General features: G+C 44.3%; 1 protein-coding gene across 5 annotated transcripts in view; it reads right to left on the reverse strand.

The window, feature by feature from the left end:
- Positions 1-298: 298 nt before the first annotated feature.
- adarb1b (adenosine deaminase RNA specific B1b) overlaps positions 299-26,099 on the reverse strand; it is a 180,836-nt gene continuing 155,035 nt past the window's right edge. For 3 of the 5 annotated variants that reach the window (XM_046359657.1, XM_046359647.1, XM_046359619.1), the window contains 9 exons: positions 22,417-22,491; positions 17,126-18,051; positions 13,635-13,749; positions 12,998-13,166; positions 12,560-12,711; positions 10,510-10,678; positions 5,017-5,198; positions 3,084-3,262; positions 299-2,854 (listed from right to left, as the gene is read on the reverse strand). In XM_046359657.1, coding sequence (XP_046215613.1) covers positions 2,678-2,854; positions 3,084-3,262; positions 5,017-5,198; positions 10,510-10,678; positions 12,560-12,711; positions 12,998-13,166; positions 13,635-13,749; positions 17,126-18,051; positions 22,417-22,444 — 2,097 coding nt within the window. In that variant the 5' untranslated portion in view covers positions 22,445-22,491 and the 3' untranslated portion in view covers positions 299-2,677. The remainder of the gene's footprint in view (positions 2,855-3,083; positions 3,263-5,016; positions 5,199-10,509; positions 10,679-12,559; positions 12,712-12,997; positions 13,167-13,634; positions 13,750-17,125; positions 18,052-22,416; positions 22,492-26,099) is intronic. The other 2 variants (XM_046359638.1, XM_046359629.1) reach the window with 2 other exon arrangements.

The raw sequence follows: 26,099 nt of genomic DNA on the forward strand, positions 1-26,099 counted from the left end.
TCTAGACATACACACACACACTCACCTCACTCTAGACATACACACACACACTCACCTCACTCTAGACATACACACACACACTCACCTCACTCTAGACATACACACACACACTCACCTCACTCTAGACATACACACACACACTCACCTCACTCTAGACATACACACACACACTCACCTCACTCTAGACATACACACACACACTCACCTCACTCTAGACATACACACACACACACACTCACCTCACTCTAGACATACACACACACACACTCACCTCACTCTAGACATACACACACACACACTCACCTCACTCTAGACATACACACACACACTCACCTCACTCTAGACATACACACACACACTCACCTCACTCTAGACATACACACACACACTCACCTCACTCTAGACATACACACACACACGACAGACACAATGCTGGGACTCAAACCAAACACCTCCCCCTGCTGTTTTGAACCAAATATATTGGATATAAAAATACACTAAGTAAAGAATATCTCATAATATCAATCCCTTTGCAGCGTATCGGTTCAAATTGTGGTTTGTCACTGGCCATCAAGTGCAGCGCACAACGTTCAATAATAAACAAATGTACAATGCTGATATTACAGGTATATGACCAAGTTGTCATTACTGGCATCCAGAGTTTATCACGTTGTAGAAATAGTTGAAATAGAAAAGATTAGCACACGGCAGACAGTGGAGAACAGGGCTTATAGAATACCCAGGTATATGGACCAATAGGACTTGGAGCGAGCATACACAGATTGGTCATTTGGTGGGTGGGTGGTACCAAACTCAACTTTGTAAAAACTCTCATGCGTTTCTTTGTGTTCCCTTGGAAGTTTACTCACACAATGAGCAATCAGCATTCGTGTTGCCTTTAAAGGCCCAGTGCAGTTTTTCCTGTGTTTTATATCATTGTGTACAACAGCTGATTAAACTAACACTAGAAAAGTGTGAAACAATGTTGATCAGTGTTATTTCCTGATAGTTGCTGGTTGAAAATACAATCTACACAGGATTTTTTAATCAGCAGGTTTGCATGGGTGGGAGTTTTGGCTTTCCAAGGTGACATCACATGCTGTAAATTGGTTAATAGACCAATAACAAAGAAAGTTCCACACCTCTCTGCCAATAACAGCTAGTTTACTCCCAGAAAGTCCAACAAAATTCTTGCTTTTTGTTTAAAAAAAAATCGTTACAGTAAGGTACTTAATTGTTACCCGGAAATGATTTGATATTGATGTAAAAACGGCTGCATTGGGCCTTTAAAAGGTGTTTAAATGATGACATAAGCTCTTCCCAGCTCTCTATGAATGACATGACATTTGGACTACTTTACACCTTCATAACAACCCCAGATTGACACAAGATGTGTTATGTCACCTTGCTTGTAATTGTGTTGCATGACCATGACATTTCAAACTGAGGTTGTTAACATAAGCATTTATAAATGCCCAGGGCATGGATGCATAATGTCCATGAGGCTCATGCTTATGAAGGTGTAATGTAGCTCCTATGCAGTGTCATTGATGGAAAGACTTCATTCCTGTCATTATTCAGTTACAGTGCAATCCTTCAATCCTCACACAAAAAAAAGAGTCAAAAGTTTCAATTCTAAAAACAAAGCCCCTCCCTCCCCAAAAACAAACACAAACAAAGAGAGAAAAAAGATTTGAAGCTGCCTGTGCAGAAATAAGATGCTGGCATTCAAAATTCACTCGAGGAGATCCTGGTGGTTCCCTGCCAAATCAGCTCTGCAGACCTCGGAGACAGTTCCCATGCAAAGCCATGGCTTAAGTCAATAAGAAAAAACGTGCAGCGCCTCCCCTAAACTCTCTAGGCCAAAGGACTCGAGGGGAATCATCAACAGCCTCCACCAGGGCCCCTGTTCAAGTATGGAATAGGAATGGGAATGGTTTCAATGACCAACATCGTCATCAAATAAATAAATAAGCGTAAAATGTTCACAAGAGAATATTTCAAATGAATGATGATTCAATGACTGTAACCACCATTTTGGATGAGTATTTAGCATCATGTCCTATGTGCTTTTAATACAGGGGCAAGAATGTAACAAAATAGGAAAAGAAAAGGTCAAATCTCACAATACGTAAAAAAATATACCATGAAGTCATACGGCATTTGGGTTTCCTAGTGAAATTACATTTAACTGAATGACAGAAATGGAATCAGGCCAATCATTGTACATTCTAGTTACAGAAGTACTTATTTAGTAACTACATGGTATATGGACAACCTCATGTAAAATCTTACAAAAAACTTTAAAAAACTAAAAAGGATTCCAGTTTAAAATACCATACATTTTTATTGCCATAAGGACATAAAAAGGTATTTGAATTTTATGTGGTTTAAAACAAACAGACAGACACAGCAAGTGATGACGTCACAGCGATGAGGAATGAGAGCAGAGTGATTGGGGTCGGAGGGAGGAGGCCAGAACCACGTGCATTATTTCTCATACACACACTCAGACAGACATACACACACACACACGCATGTTCGCACACACACACGCATGCACACGCACACACGTGAAGTCTCAGTGGCTGGTAGATTCGAAGAGCCTCTCTCAGGTCTAGAGAGGGGGGTTGGGGTGCGTTGGGTTGAGTGAAGAGGTTCCCCCCTAATCGCCCGATCAGGAGTTGAGGGAGAACTGGTCCTGCTCGATAGGCTTCTTCACCCAGGCCCCCAGGCCCGACTTGTGGAAGACCTTGATCAGCGTCTGCTTGGCGTTGTGGTACTCTACAGCCGCCTCCTTGGCGTCGTGGTACGAGCTGGGCTTGGACACCTTGATCCTCAGTGTGGATGACAACTGGCGTGGGGAGGGGAGCAAAACAGATGTTGAGATACACAGAAGACTACTTTGAATAGGATATTGAGGAGCAACTTGTACAGTGCATAAACGTACAACCACTTGATCTGTGCTTCAGCTGGTCTTAATGCTGCCCACACCCTCTGTGAGTAGTGCTGATCGTCATAAACACTAGTTCAAGGAGAGCCGTTGTGGTGTGTGTGTGTGTGTGTGTCGAACCATTCCGTACCTTGGAGTGCAGGCGAATAAAGCGGCTGTAGAGGGCGTGCTTGCAGAGGCGCGAGGCGCGCCCCATGTCGTCTTTGCCCGTGGTGGCGTTGATGACCTCCAGCGCCTGGTCGCCCACTGCCCAGTTCACGCTGAAGTTGGGCGCCTTGCCCGGCTGCCTCGCCTCTGCGTTGCTGATGCCTGGAATCACAGATAGCCACTCACTCAGCAGCTCTAACTCCACCTTCTAACAGTGAGCATGCAAGGCTGAGCCAATGGGATTCAATGACGAGCCCAGGCATTAACTCTGAAAGTTAACTCCCCTTTCTAAAAGCAAGCACGCAAGTCTAACCAACCGCAAACGTGACTCATGCCCACTTTATCCTTCTGAGAGCAAGGCATTCGCTCTGAATGAAAGCATATGACTCTTCAGGTTTTGGTGAAGGCTTCTCATCATGGTTAACCCGAGCCTTTGCTCCACAAGCGAGGGCACGACGGGTCAAAGTCGCGAGTCTTTGTACAGTCTTTGTTCTAGCAGCATCTGTCAGAGATAGCGTTAACAAAATACCCATCAAAACATGATGCTACAATGTCCACCTAGTGTGTTTGGGATAAAGCCTCTATTACAGTACATGTGCTCCTCCAAGCAGAGGCCTAGAGAGAAGATAGATTGGAGGCATAAATCCTTCTTTCAGTGGAGGGTGTTAAACGCCTCGGTTCCTTTCTCTTCTGCAGTGCACTGGGCTGCCTGGCTGTGGGGATTATGATTTAAAGGGCTAAATGCTGAGCGTCCACAGCGCAAAGCTCCTTCACGGCAAAACTCCCTAAAGCGGAAAAAAAGTTAATAACTCTCCCATTATCTCTTTACCTGCAGTTCAGGGAGTCATCGGAGGGGACAGAGAGGAGGAGGAAGAGGAGAGAGGGTAAGGTAGGCGGGAAGGAAGTTGAGCGCACCAGTCGGGACAGCTATTGCATTGTGTGAGATCTGGATGGAGATCAGGGCCATGTTCATTCAGGCACACCGTAGAAACACATTTCAAAGCACCGTGCAATGGAAAATAAAGGACAATATGCTGTTACCCTCACCCTGCCTTAGCCCCTAACCTGACAACAGGTGTAGGAGGTGGTTTGGACAGTGGGAGGGAAGTGGGAATGCACTTTATTTTAGCTGTATGTGCTATAGAACGCGTAGCCGGTTCCAAATGCCCCAAAACAACTTGACAAAGGGATATATAATGAAATATCACAAAGAAAAATCCCGGAGTCAAATAAACATTTTGAGAGTATCTAAACAGATCTGACCTTATTACAAATGGCTGCATGGATTCCACCGATTTGGCACAAAGGGCATGAAGTTATCCAAACTCACACAGGAAGGGTAAGTAAATGTCACCTCAGATGACAACTGCAGTGTTTCAATAAGACTACGGTAGGTGACCCATCTATGTGATTACCCACGGTCCTGCTGGGTATTTACCGCAGACATTTATACATGATTGGTGTTTACCCTTGTGCCTACTGTGGGTTTGCCCATGGAGTCACAGTGTCCGGTTGCATTGGTCTTCACAGAGAAAGCGTGAGGAAACAGACAAGAGGCCAACTAAGCCTCCTCCTAGCCACCTAAGCAAAGTGTTGAAAGTATTGGAGTGTTTGAACGTGCATGCGGTGGCACTTGAGGTAGTCTAGCGTGGTGTGTTCTTTGGCATGAGAGTCTACGCCCGTGTCATGGGCATTAACCACCAAACGGGTGAAAAACGGGGAGGGACTGAAACAGGAAGGGACGACCTTCGACTCGTTTTTTTTGTTTTCTGTGGCAAAGCGTTTTAAAACATGTTCTGTTGCGTCCCCCAAAATGAACACGACCCTGAGCGCATGAGAGAGTCTAGGCGCTAGAGTATTGGGGGCGGGGGGCAAAGAAGTAAAGGAGTCAAAGTGTAAAGGTGAAGGGTACTGACCGCTCAGTAGAGGCCTGTTGAGGCTGAACTGTTGGGGCAGGTCCTCGATGTCGGCGATGCGCTGGTACATAGCCCGGGAGAGGTGGTCGGCGTGGTACAGGCTGCCCAGGATGATGCTGGAGAAGTAGATGGGCTCCGTGAAGTAGCTCATCAGAGATCCCTGGATGCCCAGCACGTTCCATCTGCAGCAGAGGGACACACACGCATAAGTACACACACACACACACACACACACACACACACACATACACACATGCGTATGTACAAGTGCGCAAGCATAAAGACACAAAAACGTACTCGCACACAAATGCGCATCCACAGACACAAACACTTCTGCACAAACACACACATAGGGATGGCTCCTCTGACTCGGAACTATCCAATTGCATTTATTTCATCCTACATTCTATGTTGTTACATTAGCCGTCCCATCTTTCCCATACATTTCCTTCCACACGCTCTATGAAGCTATACCAATTGCCTTGGCGAGCGACGACTTCGAAGAGGACACACGCGGGCAGACCATTACCAGATGACAGAAACAAGACCCTGACAAACAGCTTTGATAACTGCCGCTCCTGCCTCCTTCTGACCCGAGGCAGTGTGTGTGTGAGAGTGTGTGTGTGTGTGTGTGTGTGAGAGTGTGTGAAATTAAGCCACCGACTAGAATCGCAGTCAAGACATGAGTCTCGGAGACCACTCGTTTTCCAGTAGCCCCCGGCATGGACGTCTTCCATATGCGAAGGGGGGGTTGATAGTTGGACTGTATCGTTACTGCTGTTCAGTCCATCCACCTCATTTGATTTACGTGATTTTGCCCCTTGTGATAGCAGCTAAACTCAGTGGCCATGGAGGCTTAATCAGACAAAACATACCACTGTTCTTGGTATACCACCACCTCTTTTCCAAAAACACGCATGCACACTTACACACACACCCCACTCCCCCACACACACACTCCCCCACCAACGCACCACACACACACACCCCACTCCCCCACCAACGCACCACACACACACACACACACACACACACACACACACACACACACACACACACACACACACACACACACACACACACACACACACACACACACACACACACACACACACACACACACACACACACACACACACACACACACACACACACACACACACTTCAGTGTTCTAAAGGGAGAGTGGCGATCAAGCTCAAGTGATTGGGGCATTTGAGGGCCTTCACAATCAGTTGCTTTATCAGAGAAAAAGCAACTCTGGAGAGTAACACTTCTAATGAGCCAGGAGCAGGAGGGAAGGAGCCGTAAACTAGACCTCCATCACCTTAGCGCCGCCGGGCAGGCCATGTAATCCAAGGAGAAAGGTGTAAAAAAAACACACTGAAATTGCAGGGCTAAGTCAAACAGCGCTAGTGCATTTAGGTAAATAGCCATCGCCGAGTCATTAATCATTCGTACAGGAAGAGATGGCAGGAGGGGCATTTTTTCTCCACCTCACCATTTAGTTGCAATGGTCAGGTTAGGAGAGGACCTGTTGTGTAGAGAACAAGTGTAGGGTAGTCTGTCCTGTGCTGTAAAGTGGTGACACTTTCTATGCCTTGCTCTAATCGGGCTATGAGCTAGGTTAGCTGTTAGTGCACATGCTACCTGTATACTGTCATCTCGAGTTACATAGTATAATAGCAAGGCCATTAATGCTCAAAAACATTAGGTGTGTGACATTCCTGTTGGAGGAAGGGACAAGGAGGGAGAGTTACGGAGTAGATTGCATCGTACATTAATGGGGAGGACAGTGGACAGTGAGCAGGGTCATGGGCTGACTGCGAAAACACCTGGGTTGGACCCCATCAGCTGCCCCTGATATAGCCTGAACCCAATAAGACTGGGCCTGAACAAAGTGGGATGTACAGGATAACTACTAGAAACTAAGTGCTATCACCTACAGTACCAGTCAAGAGTTTAGACACACCTAATCATGCCAGGGGTTTTCTTTATTTCAATTTTTTTTTTGTATTGTAGAATAATAGTGAAGACATCAAAACCATTAAATAATACATATGGAATCATGTAGTAACCAAAAAAAAGTGTTAAACAAATCAAAATAGATTTAATATTTGAGATTCTTCAAAGTAGCCACCCTTTGCCTTGATGACAGCTCTGCACACTTTTGGCATTCTCTCAACCAGCTTCATGAGGTACAGTAGTCACCTGGAATGCATTTCAATTAATAGGTGTGCCTTGTTAAGTCAATTTGTGGAATTACTTTCCTTCTTAATGTGTTCGCGTCAATCAGTTGTGTTGTGACATGGTAGGGGTGGTATACAGAAGATAGCCCTATTTGGTAAAAGACCAAGTCCATATTATGGCAAGAACAGTTCAAATAAGCAAAGAGAAATGACAGTCCATCATAACTTTAAAACATGAAGGTCAGTCAACTTTGAAAGTTTCTTCAAGTGCAGTCACAAAAACCATCATGCGCTATGATGAAACTGGTTCTCATGAGGCCCGCCACAGGAAAGGAAGACCCAGAGTTACCTCTGCTGCAGAGGATAAGTTCATTAAAGTTACCAGCCTCAGATTGCAGCCCAAATAAAGAGTTCAAATAACAGACACATTTCAAAATCAACTGTTCAGAGGAGACTGTGTGAATCAGGTCTTCACGAATTTCTGCAAAGAAACCACTACTAAAGGACACCAATAATAAGAAGAGACTTGCTTTGGCCAAGAAACACGAGCATTATACATTAGACTGGTGGAAATCTGTCCTTTGGTCTGAGGAATCCAAATTTGAGATTTTTGCTTCCAACCACCATGTCCTTGCGAGACGCAGAGTAGGTGAATGGATGATCTCCGCGTGTGTGGTTTCCAACGTGAAGCATGGAGGAGGAAGTGTGATGGTGTGTGTGGGGGGGCTTTGCTGGTGACATTGTCAGGGATTTATTTAGAATTCAAGGCACACTTTACCAGCATGGCTACCACAGCGTTCTGCAGCGATACGCCATCCCATCTGGTTTGCGCTTAGTGGGACTATCATTTGTTTTTCAACAGGACAATGACCCAAAACACAACTCCAGGCTGTGTAAGGGCTATTTTTATTTACTTAACTAGGCAAGTCAGTTCAGATCAAATTCTTATTTACAATGACGGCCTATATCGGCCAAACCCGAACGACGCGGTGCCAATTGTGCACCGCCCTATGGGACTCCCAATCACGGCCGGTTGTGATACAGCCTGGATTCAAACCAGGGTATCTGTAGTGACGCCTCTAGCACTGAAATGCAGTGCCTTAGACCGCTGTGCCACTCGTGGGCCCTATTTGACCAAGAAGGAGAGTGATGGAGTGCTGCATCAGATGACCTGGACTCCACAGTCACGTCGGGTGACTTGAGGTTGGGTGACTGTGGTTTGGGATTAGTTAGAACCGCAGAGAGAAGGAAAAGCAGCCAAAAAGTGCTCAGCATATGTGGGAACTCCTTCAAGACTGTTGGAAAATATTTCTTCATGCTGGTTGAGAGAATGACAAGAGTGTGAAAAGTTGTCATCAAGGCAAAGGGTGGCTACTTCGAAGAATCTCAAATCTAAAATATATTTGGATTTGTTTAACATATTTTTTGGTTACTACATTTGTGTTATTTCATAGTTGTGTTGTCTTCACTATTATTCTACAATGTAGAAAATAGTAAAAATAAAGAAAAACCCTTGAATAAGTAGGTGTGTCCAAACTTTTGACTGGTACTGTATAAAACAACTAACTGCTCTAGAAAACCAGGCCACTACACAACTCTGCAAATCCTCCATGAATCATTTGTACAATATTATTGTTGTACTTGGATGTAATGTCTGCACTCTATCATAGGCCAATCTAAACAAAACTCGCTGAAAACACACTAAATGATTGCAATTACAGAAGTACATCAATAACGAGTTTGACCAAACCGTTATTAATCAAGCATTAAGCTTTTCCTATCAATGATTTCTATGTACACTAGATGACTCTCAGAGGGCGCTGTTTTAAAGCCATCGTGCCTCCATCTTGACACATCCCCACCATCGTAAAAAAAATATTTTGGAAGCTATTTATTAATGTACCATTTGTTTTTGCCACTTTTATTCTATTACAGACACCTTAATGCATAATTATATTTATTATGTGAGCTAACATAAAAATAAAAGATTAAGAAATACATACAAATATTTTCCTTAAAGTATAATTTGTTGAAAGTACTAATGTTACTGTCTCCACTAAAACAAAAACATACTTAAATAATGTAATTTTGTCCTTGAAACATTTAATTGAAATACTGTAGAATTCCATTCAAAACCTGCTCCTTGGTTTTGTCTAGAAGCTATACAGCTTTTGTCAAAATGGACTTTTCGTAGCAGGATTCGGAGAACTTACACAGAAGGTTAGGAGAATTAACGTTGCCGGTAAGGATAATTAGGTTAACGTTAGGAAAAGGGTTAGGGTTATCGAAAATATAAAAATTATTAAACTTATGACGTCAAATTTGACAAAAGCTGTATGCGATGTAGGCATGACCCAACTTCTTCTGGGGAGTGCCAATACGGCCGAGAGGTGGCTTCAAAGCCTCTCACTGGCCATTACATAGAATCAGCAATACAGGGTTAATATACATCAGTGATTCATATGCATTAAAGAGGCAACGCTGAGTCTGCTATATGGGTGGAAGTGGCTGATAGATACTCTATGTCAATGCATGATATGTGTGCATGTGTTTGCTTGTGTGTGTGTAGGTGAAGTTCTTTGGGGTAGCGGGTAGATATGCCAGAGCCCGCTGTCACAGCATACTGAAGGAAGACGGAGTGTGTGTGTGTGTGTGTGTGTGTGTGTGTGTGTGTGTGTGTGTGTGTGTGTGTGTGTGTGTGTGTGAAGTTCTTTGGGGTAGCGGGTAGATATGCCAGAGCCCGCTGTCACAGCATACTGAAGGAAGACAGAGTGTGTGTGTGTGTGTGTGTGTGTGTGTGTGTGTGTGTGTGTGTGTGTGTGTGTGTGTGTGTGTGTGTGTGTGTAGGTGAAGTTCTTTGGGGTAGCGGATAGATATGCCAGAGCCCGCTGTCACAGCATACTGAAGGAAGAGAGTGTGTGTGTGTTTTATAAGTCTTGACACCTCTTTATCTGTCTATTTCCGTGACATTACCACGGCACACATTGGCAGACATCACCGTAACTTTATGGGTGAATCCGCACTAATATCGACTTAACGGACACCTTAACACAGACACCAATAGCCTGGTTATATACTGCAGCTGTATCTACCACAACAGCAGCTTACTGACTGTAAGGATTCCACTTCCAAGTGCAAATACTGGGCAAGAATTAGAGTCAAATTCAATATAAACTCTGTTCAATGTCCAATTAAATTGTTGAATTGAAACACACCACTTTTACGTGGTGTCTCACAATCTTGCCGGCTTTGGAGGAGGATATGTGAGGAAAAGGATACCAAAAAGGGCACACAAAGCCATGTTACCTTGCGATCTTGTCACTGCAGGACATGGTGAGCAGCCTCTCTCCCTGCAGCACCCCGTCCCATGTCTGGATGGTGTTGCTGGTCCTCACAGGGATGGTCCCCTCCCCAGACTCTATCTTGGTCCTCAGCTGGCCCCGTGCCTTCCGGTTGGGGTGGCGGTCTCCTTGGTCTGTGGGAGGGGGACAAGGAGAAGACAGATGGATGAATGGATTAACTCTAAACCAGTTTCTGTCAGTTTCTATATTTTCTTTGAAATGTATCACATAAAATCATGAATGCGGTCAATAAGCCATTAATGATCAGCACCAGCAATATATAAGCAATCCTGGCCGCCTGTACACTCTTAACACAGCAGATTTAATTTAATTTGACAATATAAAATGCATAAAATATTACACCAGGCAAAAGATGCATATACCAAAATTGTTGAGGATACATACACAAAAAAAGTCAAGATACTTGTTTCCATTGTGGTCTTCTAGGGCATGTGACACCAAATCATCTCGACAGTGCGAAGGGTACAAAAGACAATAACTTTAAATACAACGTCATTGTTATTAATCACAGCATTTCTACATGTTGGAAAGTAATTCAAAAGGCTAACAAGCCTAATCAATCCACTGGCTAATTGTACAAGGGTATTTCCTTTTGTGTTTTTGCGTATGCCGGGAAACAATGTGACAGAAGCATTTATATGTGACATATAAAGAGGGTGAGTAATCAGAGAGAGCGAGAGAGAGAGAGCGAGCGAGAGAGGGAGCGAGAGAGGGAGCGAGAGAGAGAGCGAGAGAGCGAGAGAGCGAGAGAGCGAGAGAGCGAGAGAGAGAGAGAGAGAGAGAGAGAGAGAGAGAGAGAGAGAGAGAGGGAGCGAGAGAGGGAGAGAGAGAGAGAGAGAGAGAGAGAGAGAGAGAGAGGAGAGAGAGGGAGAGAGAGAGAGGGAGAGAGAGAGAGAGAGAGAGAGAGAGGGAGAGAGAGGGAGAGAGAGAGAGGGAGAGAGAGAGAGAGAGAGAGAGAGAGAGAGAGAGAGAGAGAGAGAGAGAGAGAGAGAGAGAGAGAGAGAGAGAGAGAGAGAGAGAGAGAGAGAGAGAGAGAGAGAGAGAGAGGGAGCGAGAGAGAGAGAGAGAGAGAGAGAGAGAGAGAGAGAGAGAGAGAGAGAGAGAGAGAGAGAGAGAGAGAGAGAGGGAGCGAGAGAGGGAGAGAGAGAGGGAGAGAGAGAGAGAGAGAGAGAGAGAGAGAGAGAGAGAGAGAGAGAGAAAGAGAGGAAACATGAACAAATATTCACTAATTAATAGACTTGTTGAAATGGGTTTGTAATACGCATTTGGACATTCAAAATGAAATACTAATTAAATGAAACCAGGCATAAGAGGAAAACATACTGGAGTTAATTGAATAAAATAAACAAGCTCTGATATGGAATTCTCAACAAGCGTAAGATTAAATAAGAAAATGTGTCAGCCAGCTAAGTGAGGGGAATGGAGACTGAGCTGACGTGGGGGTTGATTGAGTCTGGCTGTCACATGGGACAAGGTCACTAAAGATGGCATGCCACCAAAACTAATGGGACGGCCCTATATGTACATGTTCACTTAGCGTCAAAATTTAAGCCATTGACATTATAAGCTTACAGTCATATGGAATCAATGAGTGAATCACAATAAGTCTTTAGCATTTAAGAGATAGTTCAGCAAATTGCATTCGGTTAAGAGCAAGAAGAGTATGGTCAGAAATGTTTTATTTTACTGCCTGTTCAGGAGCAGAACGACAGATTTGTACCTTGTCAGCTTGGGGATTTGAACTTGCAACCTTCCGTTCACTAGTCCAACGCTCTAACCACTAGGCTACCCTGCCGCCCGGGAAATAAAGTTAAGGGCAGAACGCATTCACATCGAAAAGCATTGTGCAGGCGCTGGATAGCCTGACATATGCACCTGATGAAGAAGGCAGGAATTATGCCATCATTGTACATTGTGGCACAGAAGGGTCAGCAAGAGGTTTGGTAACATCTACTACTGTCACAGGTAAGCGGGGAGGAGGGTGCACCTCGTACCTTCCATGCCGGCCTCATGCGGCGAGAAGATGCGTGCGTCTCCGCAGGGCGAGGTGCTGATGTAGAGGTGGAACTGGACGTTGTCCTTTAGCCGGTAGCCACGCTTGTCACAGCGCATGAAAATAGACTTCTGCTGCTCCTCCTTGTTGTTGCTAGGAGACAGAGGGTGAAAGGGGGGAGGGGTGCAAAGTGTTGTCAGTGGCTCCAAATGTCACAGAATATAAAAACAACTAAAAGAAATCAGCTTAACGCAAGAACAAAAAAGGAATGCCATGCTGCAAATGAAGTAGCATTTGCAACAGTGAACTCAATTTTACGACTAAATACAAATTCATCTTTTACTAGAACTTCATGATCCACTGAAGGCTTCAACAAACAAGACTAATCAAAATGAGAGCCATTTTGTGTGTTTGTGTTTTCAATGGCCAAACTTCTCACCTTAGGAAGTGCTCTAGCTGGGCGTAGAGGTACCGGATGAGCGAGCGGCGGGCGATAATCTCTGCGTGGCAGTCGTTGAGTGCCAGGCCGCGGTCGCTCATGTACTCGCCATTGATGCACTTGGTGCCCGTGGAGACGCAGATCACTTGGGCCTCTTTCACGTCTGTGCCTGGGGGTGGGGATCAGGGAGGTTCAAAGTTCACCTTTACATTCAATACAAAGCCATTTGTGTTTATTGTTTATACTTTTCTATCATTATTCCATTTCATTGACATTTTATTGTATTTTTGATAAGGGACATGTAGGTTTTTAGAAATATGTGCACGTGTGTACTCGTGAAATTACATTTTTTTGTAAATTGTATGGGGTAAATTAGGCTTACATAGCCAATGATAAACAGCAGCACCAGTCATGGACATGGACCCCTCAAAAGGAAGATTTTGATGTGCACCCTGATTGACAGGTGATGCTAAGAAGATGAATTTCCTCCCATCTACACACATTAGCCTCCTGCTGACAGTATGGCTGGGGTTTTATGGCCTGTACAAATCTAGTGGTGTACTGTTCGGCGGACACAGCAACGCTCCGAGGGTGGAGAACGGCAAGTTTTCCCATTAGGCGGAGTGATAAAGCGTACCTGTTGTCATGACAACTCCCGCCAGGACTTTCCGTCGCGCGTGGGGCGAGGTGAAGTTGTCCGTCAGCTCGCTGAACTTGTCCACCACCAGGCGAGAGACGGCGTCGGCGAGAACCTGCAGAGGTGAGACACGCAACACAACGAGCACAGGCTTCAGGTACAGGCTGCCTGTTTGGAAATAGTTTATCCTTCCCAAATCCTTAAACATCAAAGCTCTAACTTAAAGCTAAGACCAGCATCTAGGGGCAACTTCATCATATTCCACCACACGCACACATGCCAGAGTCAGCCATGTGGACTTACTAAGCAGAGTAGATATTATAGACCCTCAAGCACTAGTCTTCACCTGTCAGTGTATTCACATACACTATATACAAAAAAGTATGTGGAAACCTCTTGAATTAGTGGATTCGGCTTTGCTGACAGGTGTATAAAATCAAGCACACAGCCATGCAATCTCCACAGACAGACATTATTGAAAACTTTCAGTGACTTTTAACGTGGCACCCACCGTCATAGGCTGCCACCTTTCCAACAAGTCAGTTTAAAAAAAAATCTGCCGTGCTAGAGCTGCCTCCTCTGTCCTTGGTTGCAACACTCACTACCAAGTTCCAAACCAAATTCCAAACGTCAGCACAAGAACTGTTTGTCGGGAGCTTCATGAAATGGATTTCCATGGCCAGGCAGCATCACACAAGCCTAAGGCCACCATGTGCAATGCCAAGCATCGGCTGGAGTGGTGAAAAGCTTGCCGCCATTGGAGTCTAGAGCAGTGAAAAAGCGTTCTCTGAAGTGATGAATCACACGATCTGGCAGTCCGACAGACGAATCAGGTTTGGCAGATGACAGGAGAACGCTACCTGCCCCAATGCATAGTGCCAACTGTAAAGTTTGGTGGATGAGGAATAAAGGTCTGGGGCTGTTTTTCATGGTTCGGGCTAGGCCCCGGTGGAAAATTGGAGGGGAAATCTTAACACTACAACATGCAATGACATTCTGGACGATTCTGTGCTTCCAACCTTGTAGCAACAGTTTGGAGAAGGCCCTTTCCTCTTTCAGCATGACAATGCACCTGTGAACAAAGCCAGGTCCATACATAAATGGTTTGTTGACATCGATGTGGAAGAACTTGACTGGTCTGCACAGAGCCCTGACCTCAACCCCATCGAACACCTTTGGGATGAATTGGAAAGCCGACTGCGAGCCAGGCCTAATCGCCCAACATCAGTGCCCGACCTCACAAATGCTCTTGTAGCTGAATGGAAGCAAGTCCCTGCTTCAATGTTCCAACATCTAGTGGAAAGCCTTCCGAGAAGAGCGGAGGCTGTTTTAGCAGCAAAAGTGGGACCAACTCCATATTAATGCTCATGATTTTGGAATGAGATGTTCGACGAGCAGCTGTCTACATAGAATATTAAGAATATTAAGGATAGAAATGTGAGTTGTCCTCATTTGAGCCAAAAGTCTTATACAGTCGGCATATATAGAATCGAATCTCAGCAGGAACCTCGAATGGACTTAATGCATCTCTTTTCCTTGACAGTGGCCGTTCCTTTTGCTCGCTTTTATCCATTTACTAATACAGAGGAAAATGATTACAGCCAAGGAGAGGCGACGGCTGAATAGGCACAAATTAAAAAGATTAGTCCAAATATTACTTCCCCAGTACTTCAGAGTCACCCAGTTGGAGTGGGATAATTTGACTTCTGGGAATTGGTTGCAGGCAGCACTGAAACGCGTGGACGTCTGTGTTATCCGTTGTGGAACAAAACAGCCAGCCAAAAACAGTGAAACAATTCCATTCTGGCAATAAAAAAAGTACTCTATCACTCATGTTTTCCTGATTTTCCAATTAGCCCCCGTCCATATGGAGCGACCGCTTCAGCTGGGCTGAAGGTACATTTAATAAATATTAACCGACAGAGAATTAATAGACCAATTAGCGGGTGCAGCATCGTTGACACGAGCTGCCTGGGTTGAAGGAAGCAGACCGATGACAAGTGGAGGGAGAGTAAAGAAAGAAAGTGGGGGGGGACAATTGAAGCTGTTGACAGTGTGCCCCACAAGCTGCTTTCCTGTCCAGACGGCACTATCTCTGCACGCACTGGCACGACTTTGACAAGTCACTTCTGTGATGAAAAATCCCAAACCAATCCCCATCCTCACTCCCCAATTCATATACAACTGAACCAGCGCTAGGATATTGACAGCCTTTGGAAAGGGAGACCTTCTTTGAGCACCTTTACACCTGGGTTTACACTGCACCAAGCATTCCAAGTAGCAAAACTCAGTGTGGAGCCCTCAGTGTGAAAGTCGCAAAGTGGTTACGGAGCACACCTAGTGGAGTGCAAATCCAGCCTGAGGGAGGGCGTGGATCTAGATGCAGTCTGACTTCCAGCCACAACACCCCAATAAACCGTTACTGAGCCCTAGCCCTAACCACGGTCGTCATATTACATTTGAAGCACAATCACATTCGACATCGAAAGTGTTTCTCTTATACAAGAGTGTTAAAAACAACATCTTCAGAAACAGTGCTTTTATTTAGGCTAAACAAGTGATGTAAAACACGACTTAACTAAAATCATTGTATTTCAAGTTTCTTATGGAATTAACCCCAACTCTAAACTCTGAGAAGCCCTGACAGTGCTTCAACTTAAATAGGTCCCACATCTAGGTACGAAATAGCCTGGACAGTCAATATTGTATTTTTCCGACACAACTAAAAAAACTTAAAAAAAAGCGATGCTAAATGAGATAGAGGTGTTATCTCAGCTGCCGATTAGGGGAGCCCAATTAGGAGATGTGCAAATAGATGTCTCACATGTATACACAACCGTTTCACCACTGAAGCACCGCACATTTTCATATCCTGTCTCATCTTCTATCATCATCATGAATGTCAAATCCAGCGATGATTGGCAAGAGAACTGAACCTTCCAGTGGGGACTTTCATGAAGAGAATATTTCAAGATATGAGCTCGTAAAGGCATGCGACTGACACTGGGATTCTTTAGATTCGCTCGAACGCATTGCGATTAAAAAGGCTTCCAGATGTTGTCGTTTGTAATATCTAGAAAGGATATCTAACTGAAATCAACAAGAGAGGGATATTGTTAATTCCAGTAGTGAAAATACCTCTGTGTCCTCAGAGCTTTCAAACTACATAAGCCTATTGTACATTTTCCCAGTTTAAAGTATGACATAAGAACGATTCTCAAACACTGAAATTCACAGCAGATTGCTTTCTTTGACCAAAACATATCCAGATATTCCTAAATGTGTAATGCACTCCCATTAAAAAAAAATCCCAAATCACAACAGTGTTTGAGAAAGCCTTGCATAAGTGTTTTGGCTTCTGGGGAAGCTCTGATGCCTTTGCTCGGTGCCTGTCAGTGACTGCAGATTCTATGTTCTATGTCCTGTTTTAAAAGGGCCTTGACTGGGGGCAGAGTTGGCTTGTTCAGAGGGACCTAGGTTTGGGAACTTACCTGGGGTAGGTGGAGCTGCAGTCCCTCTCTGGGGATGGGCTGTCGGGAGGGTGTCTGGTCCAGCTGCATGTTGAAGAGGGCTGAGAGGGCTGCCTGGGCGGCCCGGGCCTTGGCCAGCTTCTTGTTTCGTCCAGAGCCCTCAAACTGCTGTGAGTCCACCGACACCTGCATGACAAAGTTCTTGGCGTGGCTCTCACCGCTCTCCGACACAAAGTCGTACTTGAGGCCCGGCCTCAGCTCGTTGAGGATCATGACGGGATTCTTTCCGCTCGAGTTTGAGGTGAAGGAGGAGGGAGGGGGCAACGGTGCCTGGGCAAGGTTAGCACCTGGCGTGGAGGGCAGGGGATACTCTCCCAGCGAGTTTAAGGAGCCGCTGCCATTGGATCCCAGGTAAAAGGAGTCCTCGGGTGGTGCGGGCGTCTCAAACCCATTGAAGAGCATGTCTGGGAAGTCGGCCTGATCGGATGTGAAGTCCGTGTTGACTGTCAGTGTCCGGCCCATAGCCAGGTGCGCCTCGGAGGCGTTGGGGAACTGGACAAAGGAGCGCAGGGCCTTTTCTGCCGCATTCAGCTTGGCCTTCTTCTTAGTCGGACCTGAGCCCTCGAACAGTTGACCGTTGACCTCAACGGTCATGACAAACACGGGAGCATGGACCGGACCTGTTTGAGACAGCAGCTTATACTGTAGCCCCGGCTTGATTTCATTCAGCTGCATAAGTGCATTTTTTGGTAGGACCGGGCCCGGTGTTTTCTTACGCTTCTTGGCCCGGAACTTGGACAGCGTGTGGCCATTGTTGCCCTCTTCTAGGGGACGCTTCCTGCTGCCCCCGCCACTGCCATTGGGGAGCTGCTCGCCTACAGCTGCCCCCTCTTTGGAGGAGACGTTGTCCAGGTTACGGTTTTCCTTAACGTCGGTGCTGCTCGAACCTGCGGTGCCCAGAAAGAGTAACTTACAACGCCTTCGTTGCAGGATCTTGTAAATGTAAAATTTATAGATTCCTATATCACTCTTTGGAACTGACCTGGTGATGTGTGTTATCGTTATTTGGTAGTGAGGCTTAACTGATAATGCATTTAACGCAAAGGATCAAACATATATCTTAAAGGAAAATCCATTTAGAAATGACATTTGAGAAAAATAGCCTGAAGCACATGTCATAAATATAAATTGTAATATTGATAGGACAGTACATTATTGGATGTTATAACATGGCAAGAGGGATTTCCATCTATACAATACATGCAATTATTACATCAATGGGGAAATCAGTGATGCGGAAATATTGTAAGAATCAGGCCAGCTTAACAACATAAACAGTGAGTTCCTCCCTCTACATAAGAGAGAACTATTTGCGTTTCCTGGCCTTTTTGTCAGGGAGGGTTTTGGTTAATATTTGTCAGTTTAGGGAGGGGTCAGGCGGAAAGATGTGGAAGAGTTGGGGTACGCACACACGCATATGCACACACTGATCTTTACTTTATGGGCAGATGTTTTGACCTGTTCTTTCTGCCTTAATGATAGATTGGCGCTATATCCTAGAGTGCTGAGCTAGTGCTTTAGCGCTCATTATAGTGGAATTGCAGCTGGAGAATATTGTAAGGAGCACACATCACCAGGTCCTGTTGGCAAAGCGGAGGGAATGTTGGCAAAATTTTCATTTATAACATCCTCCAGCAAAGGCTTGATAGGTTACTCCTTTCGGAACTCAGGGGAGAGAGAACCGGCAGTGCAAATGAAAGGGTTTAGTTGGAGGATGGAGGGTGCAGGGAAGAGTGCAAGGTGGAGTTTGGGTATCATAAGATGCAGGCAGAAAGGAAAGAAAAGGAGGGAGAAAGAAATAAAAACAGCAAGGAAAAAGGACACATTCCCGCAAAGGCCAACAAAGTCTGACGAGGATGGCAGGGTCCAACCTGAGATTTGGTGCCAGTATCAGAACGCTTTTAGATCCACTCATGTCATCTTTATACAACCTCATTTCTATGATATCTGTTACTCGCCTCTTGGGAACACAGAGCTCTACTTAAGAAAATCAAAGTATAAACCAAAATATATTATATTAATGCATTTTCAAACGAGATGAACTACATAAGAGGCTAAAGGTTTCTGAAATTGTGAGTCTCTGTCGGGGTTTCCGACGACTCCTGAACAACACAGAATCCTTAGCTTCTGACAGGTGGCGATGTTCGTCAAGTTTCTGCACACTAAAATGCATCCCAGAAACAAGACAAAACATAGCAATCCTGCTCTCACATGATTCCCAATTATCTTCTATATATAGACTAATATATATCCTCCTTATAATGTGTGCCACTCAAAATGCAATGTGTCCACATATGTGCGTTAATATATACAGTTGAAGTCGGAAGTTTACATACACCGTAGCCAAATACATGTATACTCTGTTTTTCACAATTCCTGACATTTAATCCTAGTAAAAATTCCCTATCTTAGGTAAGTTAGGATCATCACTTCATTTTAAGAATGTGAAATGTCAGAAAAATAGTAGAGAGAATGATTTACTTCAGCTTTTATTTCTTTCATCACATTCCCAGTGGGTCAGAAGTTAACATACACTCAATTAGTATTTGGTAGCATTGCCTTGAAATTGTTTAATAAGTTGGGTGAATTGTGACCCATTAAGTTGGGTGAATGTTGTCCCATTCCTCCTGACAGAGCTGGTGTAAATGAGTCAGGTTTGTAGGCCTCCTTGCTCAAACACACTTTTTCAGTTCTGCCCACACATTTTCTACAGGATTGAGGTCAGAGCTTTGTGATGGCCACTCCACTACCTTGACTTTGTTGTCCTTAAGTCATTTTGCCACAACTTTGGAAGTATGCTTGGGGTCATTGTCCATTTGGAAGACCCATTTGCGACCAAGCTTTAACTTCCTGACTGATGACTTGAGATGTTGCTTCAATACATCCACATAATTTTCCTACCTCATGATGCCATCTATTTTGTGAAGTGCACCAGTCCCTCCTGCAGCAAAGCAGACCCACAACATGATGCTGCCACCCCTTTTACTTCCAAACATAACGATGGTCATTATGGCCAAAAAGTTATATTTCTGTTTCATCAGACCAGAGGACATTTCTCCAAAAAGTACAATCTTTGTCCACATGTGCAGTTTCAAACCGTAGTCTGGATTTTTATGGCGGTTTTGGAGCAGTGGCTTCTTCCTTGCTGAGTGGCCTTTCAGGTTATGTCAATATAGGTCTCGTTTTACTGTGGATGTAGATATTTTTGTACCAGTTTTCTCCAGCATCTTCACAAGGTCCTTTGCTGTTGTTCTGGGATTGATTTGCACTTTTCGCACCAAAGTACGTTCATCTCTAGGAGACAGAAGGCGTCTCCTTCCTGAGCGGTATGACGGCAGCGTGGTCCCATGGTGTTTATACTTGCGTACTATTGTTTGTACAGATGAAGGTGGTACCTTCAGGCATTTGGAAATTGCTCCCAAGGATGAATCAGACTTGTGGAGGTCTACAACTGATTTCTTTTGATTTTCCCATGATGTCAAGCAAATAGGCACAGAGTTTGAAGGTAGACCTTGATATACATCCACAGGTACACCTCCAAATGACTCAAATTATGTCAATTAGCCTATCAGTAGCGTCTAAAGCCATGACATAATTTTCTGGAATTTTCCAAGCTGTTTAAAGGCACAGTCAACTTAGTGTATGTAAACTTCTGACCCATTGGAATTGTAATAGTTGCGAATTATAATTGAAATAATCTGTCTGTAAACAATTGTTGGAAAAATGATTTGTGTCATGCACAAAGTAGATGTCCTAACGGACTTGCCAAAACTATAGTTCGTAAACAAGACATTTTTGGAGTGGTTGAAAAACGAGTTTTAATGACTCCAATGTAAGTACATGCAAACTTCCGACTTCAACTATATATTAGTGTAACATGGATGTGTTTGCGTGGGAGGAGGTCTTGAAGTGGGGAGTATCATTGTCACATACAGAATACATACAGTACAGAATAATGGACTCTGGGTTAACCATGCACAAGCCAGGCAGGAAGGAATCTTAACAAGGGTGTGTGTGGGATGGTTGTGGAAACAAGTACAAAGGAGAATGACCAAAGGCATGAATACTGTAAAATGAAGAAGTGGCTTTTGCCATTTTCTAAAAAGAAGGGAATTTGATAGGAGCGGGTTGTGAAAATGATCACATGAAAATATAGCATGGAGAGGAGACATTCTCATCAATTTTGATGGATGGATTAATTTCAGAGAATTATTCAAAGAATAGTTCATAGTAAGATTGGCAGTGGTAAAAGGAGTGGTCATGGGATTACATGAAATTGCTGACTTGATGAGTCAATTAATATTTAATGACTTTTATTGCAGTATAGCTACAGAAGACTGAAGCGTCTCGTCGATTTCAGTGGAGTACTTTCATAATCTTTTTAGGCTTATGCCTCTCTCAATGTACAGTATCCTGAAAATGTCAGCGAGAATATCCATGGGTATGTTTGGAAGACTGTTTTTCAAACTGGCATGCAGCTGGTACGAATGTGAGCATAGACTGAGTATACAAAAATAGATGAACTGCTCTTGGTGTTCAAGTAAATGACACATTTCCATTGCTCAGAGAAATATTTCTGTGTACACGTAGCTATCTTGAAAGTGTCTCACAAGTCTGGAGATAAATAGTGCAACAGCAGTTCCAGAATCAGAACTCCATGAAATGTTCACCTCTGCCTCGAGTCAGTTGCTGGAGCTTTGGAAAAATGTCCCCTAAGAGTTGGATTGATATTGAACTTCATTGCATACCTGCTTATCAGGGGAAATCTAAATACGGAAATGGGTCGATTGTAATGAAGGATCTTAAGGTTACATTGTCAGAGGTCTTCAGCGTGAAACCGGTGAGTGACTACAATGGTAACCATCCATTTAATCATGGGATTAGGGCAGGCAGCCATTTTGTTCTGTCTGTTCAGAGTGGTGGGGATGTAGGGACACACTCTCTCAATTCATAGGCTTGGCTGCTGGAGCTCAGGGCTCAGATTCCTTCAAAAATGTCCAATTAAATTTGAATATGTGAGGGAGGCTGAAAGTTTTTAAGGGTGTGCATAGAGCAATATAAGTTGAATCCAAGGACATTTATTAAAGTTTTTGTGGTGGGAATATCGAGTTCTGCAGTTTTGTATATGCACTGTGTGTGTGTCCTTCGTGTGTGTGTGTCCTTTGTATGTGTGTGTGTCTAGGCAGGGGATCAGGTAAGGGAACAAATGGACAGCCAGACAGACAATTTGACAAAGAGACAGACAGACTCACTCATGTTCTCCTCTTCATCCACGTCCATGGTGAAGAGCTTCTGCTGGGCCCGGGGCTGCCGAGCTCCGGCTCCACCTGAGAACAACACGAGAGGAAGGGACGGCCAGTCAAACTCAACCTACTGTAGATGTCTCTACCACAACTAACACACGGGCCCATGTGCACACACAAACAAGTATAACTATAATAGAGGGGACCAAATGTTGGGGAAATGTCAGGGTCTCTTCCTTACGGGCAAGGGCTGCTGAAAGTGTATAAAAATCTAAATATTCATATGTACGTACACACACACACACACACACACACACACACACACACACACACACACACACACACACACACACACACACACACACACACACACACACACACACACACACACACACACACACACACACACACACACACACACACACACACACACACACGGTGTGTTGAGATGAAAATAACACAGCCAGGTTAAGCTTACGATGAGTGTATAAATATTCAGAGGTGGAAACTAATCTGGACGAGAGAGGAGAGGGGGCCCGGCTCGGTGCTGACAGGTCGTAATAGTCGGGAGCAGTCTATTGTGACTTTAATATCCGTCCGATTAGACCTCATTTCCAGCTGCCTGCCGGGAGATATACAGCTATTGACATGGACAGGCCTTTTAGTTGGGCGTGACACACACAGCCATTTATCCTCCAGTAGAAAATGCACTACAGTACACAGACAGTTGTACAGTACAGCAAAGCCAATGGATTTCTAGCCGAGCAGAATTGGGTTCATGCACTTGGTATTTGTGCGAGATGGTTCTCTGCAGGTGAATGCAGCTTCTGGCAATCAGTCATCAAGGAAAGACCTGGAATCTATACACAGATCTTTACTGAGATCATACTGAAATCTTTATGTCACTGATCAAGAATACGCAGTAGAACGGAAGGGTGACCTGTGAGCACTAAATATCTCAAGAGGAACATGATCTACTATCAGCAGTCATTATTTATTTCTATGAGGACATTCAAAAACGAAGAAAAACTACAATTTCAGAACCTTTTAAATAAATTGACGTAGCATTTGTTATAAGGTTGTTTATTAACAAATTTGATGATTTATTTTATTATATTAAATATATGACCAAAATATTACCACAAAGTTTACATCAATAAAATTTGGAAACAACCTTCCAATTCCAGTCTTACATGATGTAGTGTTGATCTTGAACATAGCCCCGATCCAGGCCCAGATGTGAACATCCAAGGGAGTGGTTAGTTTGTCTCTGGTCTAGAAAACAATGCTCTTTGTGAAAATCCCATTCTCTTATGGGAATTGTTTTCTTCTGTAACCTAGTTTGTTTTCCCCAAGTCCAACAAGTTTCCCCCAGTCCAACAAGTTTACCCCCAGTCCAACACGTTTCCCCCCCAGTCCAAAACGTTTCCCCCCAGTCCAACACGTTTCCCCCCAGTCCAACGAGTTTTCCCCCAGTCCAACAAGTTTCCCACGTCCAACAAGTTTCCCACGTCCAACAAGTTTCCCCCCAGTACAACAAGATTCCCCCCAGTACAAGTTTTCTCCAGTCCAATGTGCTAGTTGTCAGTCTTGGGGCATCTATGTAACCTAAGGGGGAAATTCTGTGTACCACACATTTAGAACAGTTGTCCTTCCATGGAACCACTTGGACTAGAACTTCAACGACTAGAAAATATCATAGAAGAGTTGATATTATCCATTTAGTCATTTTGAGTCAATACAAATGTTTCTTTTAAAATGACTCCGTATCTGACTTTTTCGGAATCGTTAGTTCGGCGGACTTCTGCGCTTGTGTATATTCACTACTTTACGTTTAGAGAACAAGTTACTGAGTCGAATGGTGCTTGTTAAATAAAGTTAGATCAAAGCTAAATCAATGTCTGCAAGATCACATAATGATAGTAGTCCACATAACAGAACCAAGTATAATAGCAAAGTATAACGTTATCGTAAGACAAAAACACCACTGCATTTCTCTCTCAATTGGCCAAAACTCAACATTGCGCGCAACTAGGCAAAATACACAGGGAGGCTATGCTACAGGTAACGCCTACTCTTAACATTCGCTCACTGTACATCATTCAATACAACACTGTAGGCTACAATGAAACAACCCTGTATCTCAAGAATATTTACAATGCATATCCCCATGAAACGGATTGAGATCAAATGGCTGCAGATGCTGCATGGACGTTTCACCAGTAAAACTTGAAGGATTATCAATCACGATTGAATGAGGTGCATTTTTGGCATTCTGTTACGTAGAAAACTATCATTATGTGATCTTGCAGACATTGATTCAGCTTTGATCTAACTTTATTAAATAAGCACCATTCACCCGAGTAGCCAGTTCTCCAAGAGTATACTATGAAATATACAAATACGCAGAACCTTGCACAGACACAGGCCTTTAAAATAACTCCCTCGTAGTCAAGAGGTGAGTGGAACCGGAAACACACATACGCACATGATCGGCAGTCTAAGATCACAGTCACTCTGAAATCACAGACAAGAACAGCTGAGAGACAAGAAAAGTGAAGCAGGTGTGCCGAAATCATGACGAACCCCGAGGAGAGAGAGCGAGCTGTGATGAAGTATGACAGGGAGAAGACTGTGCTGAATCTAGCTCTCTGCCTTGGTCCCATGCACCATTCCTCACAGCGGACGCTTTCTTAAGCTAAACTAAATGGCCTAATTAATCTTGGCTTATGGTGGGTGACAGCAAATGGGCTAGCACAAATATTACCCTATTAAAGAGTCATATTCCGCCCATAATTGAAAATGAAAAGGGGGGGGTTAGTTGGGGGGAGGGGAGTTAGTTGGGGGGGGGGGGGGGGGGGGGGGTCGTTTGTCTCAGGTAGCCTAGCCAAACTACAGCCACGTGTCCATCCTTCACCCAATGATCCCCCTTGCTTCCGGCACCTCCCCACCATCTATTCTATTCCACTCGAAGGTCTAAGCGCTAAATGCCTATTTGGATATTACAGGTTGGTAGATTTGCCCATTTAGGCTGGCTCGTGCACCCGTCGCTTTTGATTTGAGGTCGTGGAGCCGTCTCGCCTCTTGGCTCATGAATCGGTTAGCAGTCAAGAGATCGGAGCCAATCTACGAGCGGTGCATCTACAGCGTTCACAAAAACCTGGCTGTGGGAAAGGGAGGATGAAATTCAGTGGTGAGTTAGGGCTGTGTGATCACCAAGGCAGAACCAGAAGCCTGTCTGGTCAGTGGTCATTGAGACTCACTAACTAATTAGTCAACCTGCAGATGATCTGAGGGAAACGTCTGTTAGGACATTGGCAGCGCCTCTTCATGCCTCAGTAGCCAGCTGAAGGTTGCCAGGCCAGGGTAGCAGTGTGCTAACTGGTCAGCTCGGCCCTGGATAGAGCCAGTACTGGCACAGCTGTGTTTGCCCACAGTCAAATCACAGAGGCTGCATTTAACCAGCTGCTTTTCTTTCCGCTCCACACAGATCAGCGGCTATTAAAGCCATTGAAATAGAGAGGGGTATCCTGACCAGGTCTCAACTCCCATACCAGATTTAAACAGCAACTGCCCTTAAAAAGCAACAAATCCCTTTGAAAATGGCCCATGTGGCATCAATATAAGTCAGAAGCAGTTATTCTAGTGTCAAAACTGACTACAAAGTGTAAATAGGATGAATTTGGTCATAA

The sequence above is a fragment of the Oncorhynchus gorbuscha genome, linkage group LG01 (genome assembly GCF_021184085.1).
Source record: "Oncorhynchus gorbuscha isolate QuinsamMale2020 ecotype Even-year linkage group LG01, OgorEven_v1.0, whole genome shotgun sequence".
Lineage (NCBI taxonomy): Eukaryota > Metazoa > Chordata > Actinopteri > Salmoniformes > Salmonidae > Oncorhynchus > Oncorhynchus gorbuscha.